Genomic DNA, 12,813 nt, shown 5'->3' with positions numbered 1-12,813 from the left:
ACCCAGGAACCCCGAGTCAGCTTTTCTTTAGTACTATCTCACAAAGTATTTTTAGAATTGGAGATCTTTAATTTTTTATATAAACTTAATTCTTAGTCAAGAAGCCATGGATACTCTTGGTATTTTTAATCTCACATTGTTCGTTTCCTTCATCATGTTCACTCTTTAATTTCAGTCCATGGAATCTGGCTAATTTGGGGTCCACAAAGAACGTTCCTACACTGAAACTTGCTTCTCCTGGACTGATTATTCAGGCCTGGATCTCCTTGATGGGAAAGTTACAGGGTAGCAAGCTCTTCCCTAACTCTCAGCATTAAGAAAGGTTTGGTTGTAAAAGAGAGCTTTGTTAAGTCTCTTTTTAAATAAATAGTGAAACAGGTCTGTCATTTTTTTTTTGAAGATTTTATTTATTTATTTGAGGGAGAGAGAGAGAGAGAGAGAGAAGAGCAGCAGGAGCGGGAGAGGGAGAAGCAGGCTCTCTGCAGAGCAGAGAGCCCAATGCGGGACTCAATCGGAGGATCCCGAGATCATAACCTGAGCCGGTTACGCAGACGCTTAAGCAAGTCAGCCACCCATGCGCCCCTGGGTCTGTCATTTTCACAAGACTACCTGATTGCCAAAAGAGTCCTGCTAACCTTTTCCCTAGCCCCATACAAGGTATGTCATAAACTTCTACCTAGTTGGCATTAAAGAATATTAGGAATCACTTTTAACAGTCTAGCCCAATGCCTCCTTGTAAAGAAGATTTAATAGTTTTTTGGCTACTTTATCAAAATTTATTTATCTGCAGTTTTCCTCCAGTTCTGTAATTTTGTAACAACACTTTTGCCCAAGTTTCAAATAGAAAATCACTGCTTGTTACTGCTCCATACCCAATGTGGGGCTTGAACTCACAACCCTGAGATCAAGGGCTGTACACTCTATGGACTGAGCCAGCTGGGTTCCCTGACAATCACAGCTTTAGATTAAAAAAAAAAAAAAATCTCAATAGAGAAAAAGCCTAAAGAAAGATAAGTCATATTATCTAAAGTTAGCACAGCAAAATTTGTTTGATCAGACTCCAAATAAATCTTCGAGTGGCCTCCTCTGCACTTCAACTGATTTTTTCTTCTAAGGGAATACCGAAGCACTCAATCAGAATGCTGTATACCACACATTACTATTACTTCCTTATCAAAATCAACTACTTCTCAACCTGCCCTGAAATTTTAACTCCTGTAGAGAGCTCTCAATTGCAAACTGTCTCTGTGTGCAACATTCCACCCATCTCTGGCATCTAATACCCATAGCAACTCAAGGAGTTTGCAATTTAACATGTTCCAGAAACATGAGTTGAGTATGAGAAATTTAAGATGATGAGAGAAAAATTCTGGGAGTTTTCAAAAAGGAAAAGGTTGTATCTTATTCCTGGACTGTAAATAGGACTACGAATCTTCTTTTATACATTCCTAGAGTTCTTAAATAAACATTTCATGGTATAGAGTTGCATAACCCCATTTCATTACTGTTACTAATAAGGGTACGTACCCTGTATCTCCCAATCCATGAAGGAAAATCACCTATAAGAGAAGAGAAAAATTAATAAGCAATGCCAAAATAAACCCACATAGAATTGTTACACACTGAAGTTTTGGTTAAGGTGGATGCCAGAATTACAGAATACTGCCCTCAGCAAGTTAATTAATCTCTCCAGACCTCTTAAATGACAAAAATCCTTAACTTCTCTCCTTGAGTTCCTAAGATAATTAATGTGGCGTTTTAGCACTTAAGGAGGTCCCAGTTAGACATTCTTAAGTGCAAATGATCACCAACCACATTCTAAGAAAGAGTTTGTCTCTGTCAAGTCAAACCATGAAAATCTCTCACAAAGGCTGTAAATTTTTCCATCGCAAAAAGGAGAGGGGGATGTGGGGTTAAAAATAAGTTTGAGAGCCTCATACACAAGTTTCCTTAAAAAAAAAAAAAACCCTCTGATTTTGTGAGACACGCAATCTTCCAACTTCTTTAATTTAGAACAAGAATGCAAGGTAAGAAAATGATTTTCTCATCCACAAACGAGACAGAAACACGCTATAAAGTCACCTCGTGTTAGGGCGCCTCTCCACTAACGCCAAAGCCTCCAAGCTGGGAAAGGGGGTGGGGGTGGGGAAGGTCCGGGGGTCCCGCGGGCCGCACGCGCTCCGCAATGCAGGGGACTCGGGTTCAGAGGCTGCTTGGCGGGGGCGGGGGGAGGGGGGATGCGGATCCTCCACCCCGGCCGCAACACGGGCCCGGGCCGAGCCAACTATCCCCACCGTACCCCACTCCCTCCACGCCGGGCAGGGCAGAGGGCCCCCAACCCACCGGTCCCCTACCCGCCTGAGATCCCAACCCCGCGCCAGAGGCAGTAGCCCGCAGCGGGCCGAGCGGGCCCCTCCGAACCCTGGCCGCCGCCACTCACCGCAGCGGTGGCTTTCCGGACGGCGGGCACGGTGGCGGGAAGCGGGGCAGACATGTTATTGCCGCACATACACCAGCTCCACTGACTGCGCGCGTCGGAAGCAAAACGGACAACGGGCGCCCGGCCGCTGCCCAAGGGCGTGCGAGCAACAACTCCCGGCCCGCCCCTCCGGGCGCGCGCTCAGGCGCGTGCGCGCCAAAGAGGCGCCGCGCCGCCCTGCGCCAGCTCCGCGCTCGGGCGCTCCGAAGGTCCTGTCCGCCTGCCCTTCCCCCGCCGCTCTTTCCCTCGGCGTGTCACAATGCCCAGCTACGCCCAATTGGCTGCGACCGAGAAGCGAACGGAGCTGACCTTCTAGTGCCTCGTAACCCGTGGCCCGCGCGTGCTCTGTGCGGATGGCCACCCTAGGGAAGCCTCCCGGGACCACGCTGCCGGCCTCGGGGCCCAGTAGTGAAAAGAATTATCCCCAAAGCCAGTCGTATCCAGCCCCAGGTACTCCTTTATTTCCTAAGGCCGGGGTGTACTCGTTCGTAAGGTTTTGCCTTATTTCCATTCGGAGCTAGCCAGTGTGTAGTTTGGGGGTTGATTCCCCTCCTCCTTTAAACCTCAGCGGGAAAGGAAAACAGTTGCATCGAGGATCCACAATTATGACTGACGGATATTGACACTGTACTGACTTAAGCACGAGACTGGACGGGCCTCTTTCCTGCACTGGGTTTGAGGGGGGCTGTGGAGGGGAGCTCAAAGCATATCAAATACTTGGTAGGATCTGGGAGGGGATAAGAGACTGAAACACTTAAAGGCAAAATGCCCTGACCTTCAGAAGGTCACAATTCAGTGGAGAAACTTAAAAGGATGTATATGATATTTAGGGAGTAGTCTAAGATAGGGAAGGAAGTTGGTGAACAAAAGGCTTTAAAAAACCCACTCCACTTTAATTCACATGATCACCAGAATGCTGAAGGATTGGGGAATCTTATTCGTACTGTTTTTTATGACGTCATGGTTTTGAGTGCTGAGAATTCAGAAATGTTAAGTTGATGCTGATTTATTGAAAATGATAATGTGACTCATTTCACGTTGGAGTACACGTGCTTATGTCAGGCTTTTAAGTATTTGGTTGTGATATAAATACAGAGAAAAACTATCTGTGGCTCTTACTGTGAACGTGACATATTCCCTAGTATGTATCATTTGTTAGGAAAAGGTCATTTATTACTGTATAGTAAAACCCTAGTCATGAGACCCTTCAGATGTATATCAGTGGGTCATATGCTTGGGAGATGATTGCTAATATATATCAAGGGGCATAGAGATGAAGGAAGTTTCCAAAGGAATTTTTATATGTTAAAGTAGACTTACAGGATCCTGGGGGGTTGGATAATGTTAAGCTAAAATTTTAACATGGAGGCAGCTGAACTCCCAGAGGAAAAGTCACTCTACCTGTTTACAGGACTTGTCAGTGGGCTGTAGGCAGTAAGGAAATTTAATTGTTTTCTTTGCCTTTGTTTCCCACATCAGTTACACAAAGGGAAAACTTAACAAAAGCTATTTAAAAATTACAAGAAAACTAGGCAATATAGCTAATTACTAAATCAATATACAAAAATGAATAGTTTTTCTAGCTACAAATAATAGCTGGTTGGAATAAGTAATGGAAAAAAATATTTACAATAGAAGTTTTAAAAAATATGTTCAGGCAAAACTTAGCAAGAATATATCAGAACTATATCAGCAAAGCATGAAGCCACCAACATACAAAAAAGTCAAGTAAGTGGATAGGAAGATGCACTATTATAAGTTTATTAATTTGCTCAGAATTACTACCAATGCAATGTACTCCCAATTAAAATCCCAATAACTTATACTGTAATAATTATTTTTTAATAACTCAAATATCCTAATTTATAAAATTAGTCTAAAATTCATAAACATGGGAGAATAGACATGCAGGAAAATCCAGGAATAATAAAAAAGAAATACAGTAATTGAAGGTACCAGCCCTACTAAATGTATGACATTGAATGGGATCAGAATATACCACCTCAAATTATGCCATTTGGTTATATGATTATTTTGTGTTAAGGCCACTGAGAATCAATAGATGAAGAAAGAAGCCCTCTAGGAGTTTCCTTTATCTAAGAACAGAAACTTCTAAGAAACGAGGACAGCTGGGACGCCTGGGTGGCTCAGTTGTTGGGCGACTGCCTTCGGCTCTGGTCGTGATCCTGGAGTTCCTGGATCGAGTCCCGCATCAGGCTCCCGGCTCTGCAGGGAGTCTGTTTCTCCCTCTGACCCTCCCCCCCTCTCATGTGCTCTCTTTCTCAAATAAATAAATAAAATCTTAAAAAAAAAAAAGAAATGAGGACAGCTGAGGCACCTGGGTGGCTCAGTTGATTAAGTGTTTGACTCTTGGTTTCAGCTCAGGTCAGGATATCAGGGTCATGAGATTGAGCCCTGTCTTGGGCTCCATGCTCAGCACACAGTTGGCTGCGTGAGATTCCCTCTCTCCCTCAGCCCCTTCCCCACCTCACACTGGCATGTGTATGCTCTCTTGCTCTAAATAAATAAAATTTTCCAAAAAAAGAAGGAAGGAAGAAAAAGAGAGAGAAAGAAAGAAAAGAAAGAGAAAGAAAGAGAGAGGGAGGGAGGAAAGAAGGAAGGAAGGAAAGAAAGAAGGAAGAAAGAAAGAAAGAAAAGAAAGAAAGAAAGAAAGGAAAGAAAGGAAAGAAAAAGGAAGGGAGGGAGGAAGGAAGAAAGAAAGAAAGAAAGAAAGAAAAGAAAGAAAGAAAGAAAGAAAAGAAAGAAAGACTGCCATAAATCTCTTCTGGGTGAGTTTTATGGCCACAAAGAAGACAGTTGGAACCAAAGTGGAATTTCACAAACTTTGCAAAATAAGCTTTACCTTCCATTAGTTCCCCTACAAGTTTACATTTCCCAATTTACTACACCTAGAAGCTCAAAACCCTTTTCCTTTGTCTTGTTATTTCTCCACAAATTTATTTCCCTTTCTTAAGATTGTACATAAGCCTCCTTGTCTGACTGCCTCTTCAGAGTTTTTTTTTCCTTAAGTGATTTCTAAGACCAATGTGGGGCTCGATCTCATTGACCCCAAGATCAAGAGTTGCATGTTCCATTGACTGAGCCAGCCAAGTGTTCCAACTCTTTAGAGTTCTCTCATAGTTTCTGTGAGCCCCCCCCACATATACATATGAAATAAGCCTTCTTCTCCTGTTAATCTGTCTTTTGTCAATTCAATTTAAAAGTCTTCAGTTGCTGAGCCTAAGAGTGTAGAGAAAAAGTTTTCCCCCCCATCACATCATCTAGAAATTATAGTAGTAAATTACCAATATAAGAAGGAACGAATAGATTGGATCATTTACTGAATTCCCTTACTTGCTCAGATTTCTTCCTTTTTTTTTTAAGATTTTATTTATTTATTTGACAGAAAGGGAGAGCACAAGCAGGGGGAGCAGGAGAGGGAAAAGCAAACTCCCCACTGAGCAGGGAGCCCAATGTGGGGCTCAATCCAAGGACCCTGAGATCATGACTGGAGCCAAAGGCAGATGCTTACCTGCTTAACTGACCGAGCTACCCAGGTGCCCTGCTTGGATTTATTTCTAGAACAGAATTAAAACTCCAAGAAAAAAAATGAAACACACAGGAGAAATAAGTAGATGTTAAGGGTGACATTTCAAATCAGTAGAGAAATGACAGTTTTTCAGCAAATGATATCAGAATAACTGACTACATTTGAGAGAAAATTCAGATGGCTCCTCCATTACTCCTCTTATTCCTCCCACCAAATTGTAGCAATATCCAGAAGAGGAAATCCAAATGACTGACAGGGAAGTGCCCAACTTTTTTAATCATTAAAGTAATGCAAATTAAAACAATTTACTACTTTAGACCAGTGATGTTAGAAAGAACAGAACATGGTTTAACTTTCTACACTGCTGATGAAAGTACAAACTTGAATGAAACTGCAGAACAATTTGGAAAGATCTAGTGAAGCTGCAGATGTGTGTAGTGTGAAAATTGGTAACATGAAACCTCACTAAAATGGAATGTGTAGGTTTTGGCAGGGGAAGCTCTGCCCTGCCACTCCTAGTCAGTAGCAGACCCAATAGGAAAAGACAGATGGGAATTTACCAGAACTTAATCTTGCAGGTGGGTACTCCTATCCCCTGCCCCGCCCCCCACAACAGCTCAGACAATGAGAAGGCCCAGGAAATCAAATTCCCAATTTACTCCAGTGGATTTTCAGTTTATAGCAACCTTCCCAACTTACCCCTTTTCTCCTTAAAAAAGGGTACCTCTCCTTTGTTCCCCAAATTTGCCTATGGTTTTGCCATTGCTTATTTGTCCCAGATTATAATTCTCTTTTTATTCCTGAATAAATCCATCTTTTGCTGGTAAAATAACCAGCTTTTATTTTTAAGGTTAACGGTAGGTATGACCAACAACTCTACTTCAGGGCATACCTTGGAAAACCTCACATATATGTGCACAGAGAGACATATAGGAATATTAAAAGCATCGCTTCGTAAAGTGAAAAACCGATAGTTACCTAAACACTCATTGACAGGAAAATAGATGAATATACTATTATATTCATATGATGAAATGTTATACAAAGGTGAAAATGTATGAATGATAGGTAAATACAGCAACATGAGCAGATTTCAAAAACAATGTTGAATTTTTAAAGAACAAACTACAAACAAAAAATAAAACTTTACAATAAGTTTAAAAAACACATTAAAATACCATGTATTGTTTCTTTCAGCAGTTTTATTGAGATCTAAAGTGACTTACAATGAACTGCACATATATAAAGTGCACAATTTAATGAGTTTTGTTTTATTATATACTCCTGAAACTATCACTACAATCAAAATAATGAACATATCCATTGCACACAGTTCTCTTGGGCTCAGGGCGCGTGCGTGGCTCACTTGGTTAAGTGTCTGCCTTCAGCTCAGTTCAAGATCTCAGGGTCCTGGGCTCTGCGTCAGACTTCCCTGCTCATGGGTAAGTCTGCTTCTCCCCCTCCCTCTACACCTCCTTCCTTCTCGTGCTCACTCTCTCTCAAATAAATAAAATCTTAAAAAAAATTATTAAAAAAAAGGTCTCTTGGGCCAGTTTATAATCTATTCTTATCTCTTCCCTCTATGGCACATCCCCAGGAAACCTCTGATTATTTTGTCATAGTAGATTCATTTGCATTTTCTAGCACTTCTTTCACTCAGCATCACTATTTAGAGATCTATCCATATTGTTTTATCAGTTGTTCATTTTTAAATTGCCAAGTAGCATTCCATTACATACCATGATTTGTTTATCTGTTCAACTGTTGATGGACATTTGAGTTGTTTCCAGTTTGGTGCTATTACAAAGAAAGCTACTATCTTACCAATCCTGTACAAGTTTTCATGTGAACATAAGCTCACATTTCTCTAGGAGTGGGACTGCTGAATCATGTGGAAGGTGAAGCGTTAAAGTCTTTAAAAACTTGGCAAAATATTTTCCAAAATAGTTATTTTACATATCTGATCAAATCTTTTGTTCATGTTTTAACTGGGTTGTCTCAACATTATTGTGTTGTAAGAATTATATATTTATTCTAGATACAAATACTTTGTCAGATACATGTTTTAAAAAATACTTTCTCCCAATCTGTGACTGAACTTTTCATTCTTAAGTGTCTTTTAAAGAGAAGTTTTAAAAAGTCAAATTTATCAACTTTTCTTTTATAGTTTATGCATTTTATTTTAGTGCTTTAAGAAATTTTTGCTTAACCCCAAATCACTAAGATTTTCTCCTATGTTTTTTTCTAGAAGATTTATAATTTTAGCTCTTATATTAAGGATATTTATTATGATCAATCTTGAACTACTATTGTCATGTGGTATGAAATGATGACTGAGACTATTTTTGCATATGGCTGATTGTCCATCATCATTCACTGAAAAGATTATAATTTCCTCTTTGAAGTCCCTTGGTATCTTTGTCAAAAATTAGTTGTCCACTGGATATCCACACACAAAAGAAGGAAGTTGGACAGCTATCTCACATCATGTACAAACATTTATTCAAATGAATTAAAGCTTTGATATATCTGAAATAGTCCTTATTTCACTTTCATTCCTGAAATGTATATTTACTATATATAGAATTTTAGGTGGCTATGGTGTTTCAGCATTTTAAAGGTGTTGCCTCATTGTCTTCTGGTTCTCATTCCTTCCAATGAGAAATCTGTTGTCATTCCTACCTTCATTTTTCTATACATGTCTTGTTTTTCTGGCTGCTTTTAAGTTTTTTCCCTATCACTGATAGATATATGTAATTATATATATATCAATATGATATATTTATATATTTTTATCAGCAATATAATTATCAGGTACCTTGGTGGTTGTTTTCTAGTTTATTCTGCTTGGGGCTTATTGTGCTTCTTGGACATATGAGTTAATCATTTTAATTAAATTTGGAAAAATTTTGTCCATTAGTTCTTCAAAATTTCTTTTCCCATTGTCTCTCCTTTCTGGGAATGCAATTCTATCTCATGTTAGGATACTTGTTGTTGTTCTACAGCTCACTGATACATTTTTTCCCTGTCCTTCCTCTGTTTCATTTTAGATGATTTCTATTAAGGCTTTAAGTTTGTTAATCTTTTTCTACAGTGTATAACTTTTTGGTAATGTTATCCATACCATTTTCTTTTCAAACATTATATTTTTCACCTCTAGACATTTATTTGTGGTTTTGTTTGTTGTCTTTTAGACTAGCAAAGTTCTTAACTGTGGCGAAACACATAACATAAAATTTACCATCTTAACCATTTATAAGTGTACGTACAGTTCAGTAGGGTTAAGTATATTTACATTGTTGGGCAATAGATTTTTTTTTAACATCTTTCATATCTCCTTAAAATGCTCATCGTTCCTCTTTCTTGGACATATGAAAGATATTCTAACTGTTTAAACATTCTTGCCAACTATTTCTTTTTTTTTAAACATTTTATTTATTTTTTGACAAAGAGAGATAGCGAGAGAGGGAACACAAGCAGGGGGAGTGGGAGAGGGAGAAGCAGGCCCCCACCCACAGAGCAGGGAGCCCGATGTGGGACTCAATCCCAGGACCCTGGTTTCATGACCTGAGCAGAAGGCAGATGCTTAACAACTGAGCCACCCAGGCGCCCCTTGCCAACTATTTCTATCATCTCTGTCATTTCTGGGTCTATTTATATGGATTGGTTTTTAAGTTTCATTTCTTTCTTGCCTCTTTGCATATCTGGTAATTTTTTTTTTACAAAATGCCAAATATTATGGATATTACTTTTGTTATTTTGTTAGTTGTTGGAGTTTCTGCATTTTTTTACCTAAAATATTTTTAGTCTTTGTTTTGGAATGCAGTTAAGTCACTTGTTCAGTTGGTATATTTGAGGCTTGCTTTTTTGCTTTGCTAGTTGGGTCCACTACAGTGTAGGACTGATTTGGTCCCAACACTTAGGCAGTACCATTTTGAGAAAGTCCTTGTGGGAGGAGATTTGTGTGTGTGTGTGCGCTAGTGATAACAAAGTTTTCCTAGCCCTGTCTGAGCTCAGGAAAGGCTCTGCTTGAATCTTTCTCCTGTTTTTTTCCTCATCTTAAGTAGTTTCTTCAAACATATGTGTGACCAATATTCATTTGGAGCTCTCCCTGTGCAGCTTTCTCTTCTCTCATACTTGATTCTATAAATGCTAGTGGGCTTTCCTTGTACGGACTCTGTCTCTTCACCTCTGGGAGACCCCAGGGCTCTATTTGGGTACTTCCTCCCTGCAAATTCTTTCCAGGCTATACGTTGGAGCAATAACATAGTTCAAATCTTTTGTTTCATTTTCCTCAGAGAAGTAGTGCCTGTTGTCTAATAGATGAAAACCATTATGCTGTGTATTTTGTCTGGTTGCTTAGTTGTGTGTGCTGGGAGGATAAATCTTGTTCTTTTTTAAAATTATTATTCAGTTGTTTTTACCCCATCATTTCCAGAAGCCAAAATCTCAAAATATTATATATTGATAATGGATATATAGAGATATAGTAAAAGTACAAAGAAATGCAGAGGAAGGATAACTTCTAAATTCAGAATAGTGACTATTTCTGGGGAAGCTGGCAGAAAGAGGAATGTGACTATAAAAAGAGACAACTATATATATATGTATATATAATATATATACACACACATACTATTTTATTTCATAAGGTGGGTGGTATGTACATAGGTATTCAGATATTTAACATCAGTCTTGAAATATTTCACAATAGAAAGAGTTCAAACAGGACAAAGGGTTAAGGTCTTTTCTTTTTTTTAAGACAAAGAAACCATGAAAAAATTAGAAGAAACAATATGTATGTCTTAGTGGCATCTATAACCTTGAATGAACCGTTTGTTCTCTTTCCAAATGTATGTGTAATATGCAAGAAATACTCTTGAAATTAGTCATAAAAAATCAATGAGCCAGTCTTGTGCCCATTTATTTGATTTTTGCTCTGAAATGTTGGTATGGAGAGTATACATATTTCAGACTGTTCTTGACTTTTAGAATAGTTTAAGGCAGCTTGACTGAAGCTGAGCAAACTGGAATCATTAGTAGGGAGAATTAGGTAACATTCTATGTGCTCAGTCTTCCAGCTCTATAAAATAGTAGGAAACCATTTCCTCAGTCTTAGGATTGGATACCAGCAAGATTTGGAAGGTCTCACCAAACCCTCTTCTGTTTCTATTCTACACCTACAGAGGGATCAGACCTAACAATACCATGGCATTTATAGTTGTAGGAGAATTCTTGCTACTACCAAGCATGCATCTGTGCCTTTCCCTCTTTTTTATTTTCTTTTGTGAACATGAAGGACTATGGTAGTTTTTAACGTTTTTTTTTCAAATATTTCTGGGGGTGCCTGGATGTTTCAGTTTGTTGGGCATTGAACTCTTGATTTCGGTTCAGGTCGTGATCTTGGGGTCTGGGATTGAGTCTCAAGTCGGGCTCCACACTCAGTTCAGAGTCTGCTGGAGACTTTTTTCTCTCCTTTCCTTCTGCCCCTCCCTCCGCTCATGCTATAAATAAATAAATAACAAATATCTATGATTCTCTATGTTCTAGGACATGGTAGGATTGTACTTCCCAGATTTTTGTTTTGGGTGAGGTCATGTGAGTAGTTCCAGTCATACATCAATAGGTGGAAGAGACAAGTATCACTTCCAGACTAGAGTTTTCCATTCCTGGTGTGAGACCCTCCAGAATCCTCTTTCCATTTGTCACAGCAACCTGCAAGTTTCAGGATGTGACTGCTGTCTCATCCTGAGTCCTAGAATTACATAGATAAGGAGCAGAGTCCCCAGCTGATCTTCAGTAAGATTATAATATAACCAAGAAATAAACCTTTGCTTAGAAAATGTTAAAAATTCTTTTGTGTCATTCAGTTCAAATGTCCCTTCAGAGAGGCAATTTTTGAGCACTCAGTCTAAAAGACACCACAAATACAAGTTAATCTGTAACACAATCCCCTGTTTAATTATCTCCATGGTACTCCTTATTCTCAGAAATAGTTTTATTTATTTGTACTTATATATTGTATCCTCCCTCAGAAACCCCAGAATACTCCATAAGTTGCCTATTTCATTCACTGAAGTACCCCCAGCACTTTGAGGATAGAGTGACAAGAAGGAATCAGATCAGCCTGATTCTCATAAGCCATGGTAGGACGTTTGTATTTTACTCAGGTGCAAGGTAAAGCCACTGAAAAGTAATGACATTCTGACTACTTTTGGAGAATGGACTGGAAGGGGGTGGCAGTGGAAGTAAAAAGAGATCATCAGTAGACTGTAGCATTATTCTAGGCAAGATGGTGTTGGGTTGAATCATCATGGTGTTTGTGGGTCAAAGAGATTGGTCTTGTTAATGTGGAAATACAGAAATAGGCATAAAGAATGACCCTGAGGTTTTTGGCTTTAATAACAAGGGAAATGGAGGTGCCAATTTGAGGTGGGGAATATAAGGGAAAAGAAGTTTGGGGGAGATTGTGGCAGAGAGTTGGAAATCTAGAATCCCCTTTTGACATCTTAGTCAAATATCAATTAAGCAGCTGGATGCATACAAGGTGAACTCAGATTTGAGGTGCAGATATAAATCTGAGGATTTATAAACCATTTAAGATCACCTTAAGAGAATATCTGCATAGAAAATATAAATTTAAACATTTAGAGGGCAGATAGTTTAGGAGGACCCAGTAAAAGTGAAAAAGATCAAACAGTATGGAAGAAGAAAACCAAAAATGTGGGCTATCCAGAAAACCAAACAAAGAAAGTATTTCAAGGACAAAGTGGTCAACTGCCTT

The 12,813-nt window shown here is 39.2% G+C and overlaps 1 protein-coding gene across 1 annotated transcript in view; it reads right to left on the bottom strand.

Moving 5' to 3' along the window:
• The window catches only part of LYPLA1 (lysophospholipase 1), a 29,291-nt gene extending 26,695 nt beyond the window's left edge, over nt 1–2,596 (bottom strand). Inside the window, exons 1-2 of the mRNA XM_028118961.2 lie at nt 2,441–2,596; nt 1,528–1,559 (exon numbers count right to left, since the gene is read on the bottom strand). Coding sequence (XP_027974762.1) covers nt 1,528–1,559; nt 2,441–2,509 — 101 coding nt within the window. The 5' untranslated portion in view covers nt 2,510–2,596. The remainder of the gene's footprint in view (nt 1–1,527; nt 1,560–2,440) is intronic.
• Nucleotides 2,597–12,813: the final 10,217 nt, after the last annotated feature.

The sequence above is a fragment of the Eumetopias jubatus genome, unplaced genomic scaffold, assembly GCF_037043125.1.
Source record: "Eumetopias jubatus isolate StellerSeaLion01/CBP00866 unplaced genomic scaffold, mEumJub1_p1.0 scaffold_4, whole genome shotgun sequence".
Classification (NCBI taxonomy): domain Eukaryota; kingdom Metazoa; phylum Chordata; class Mammalia; order Carnivora; family Otariidae; genus Eumetopias; species Eumetopias jubatus.
The sequence above is the reverse complement of the archived record's forward strand: the minus strand, read 5'-3'. Positions and strand labels throughout refer to the sequence as shown.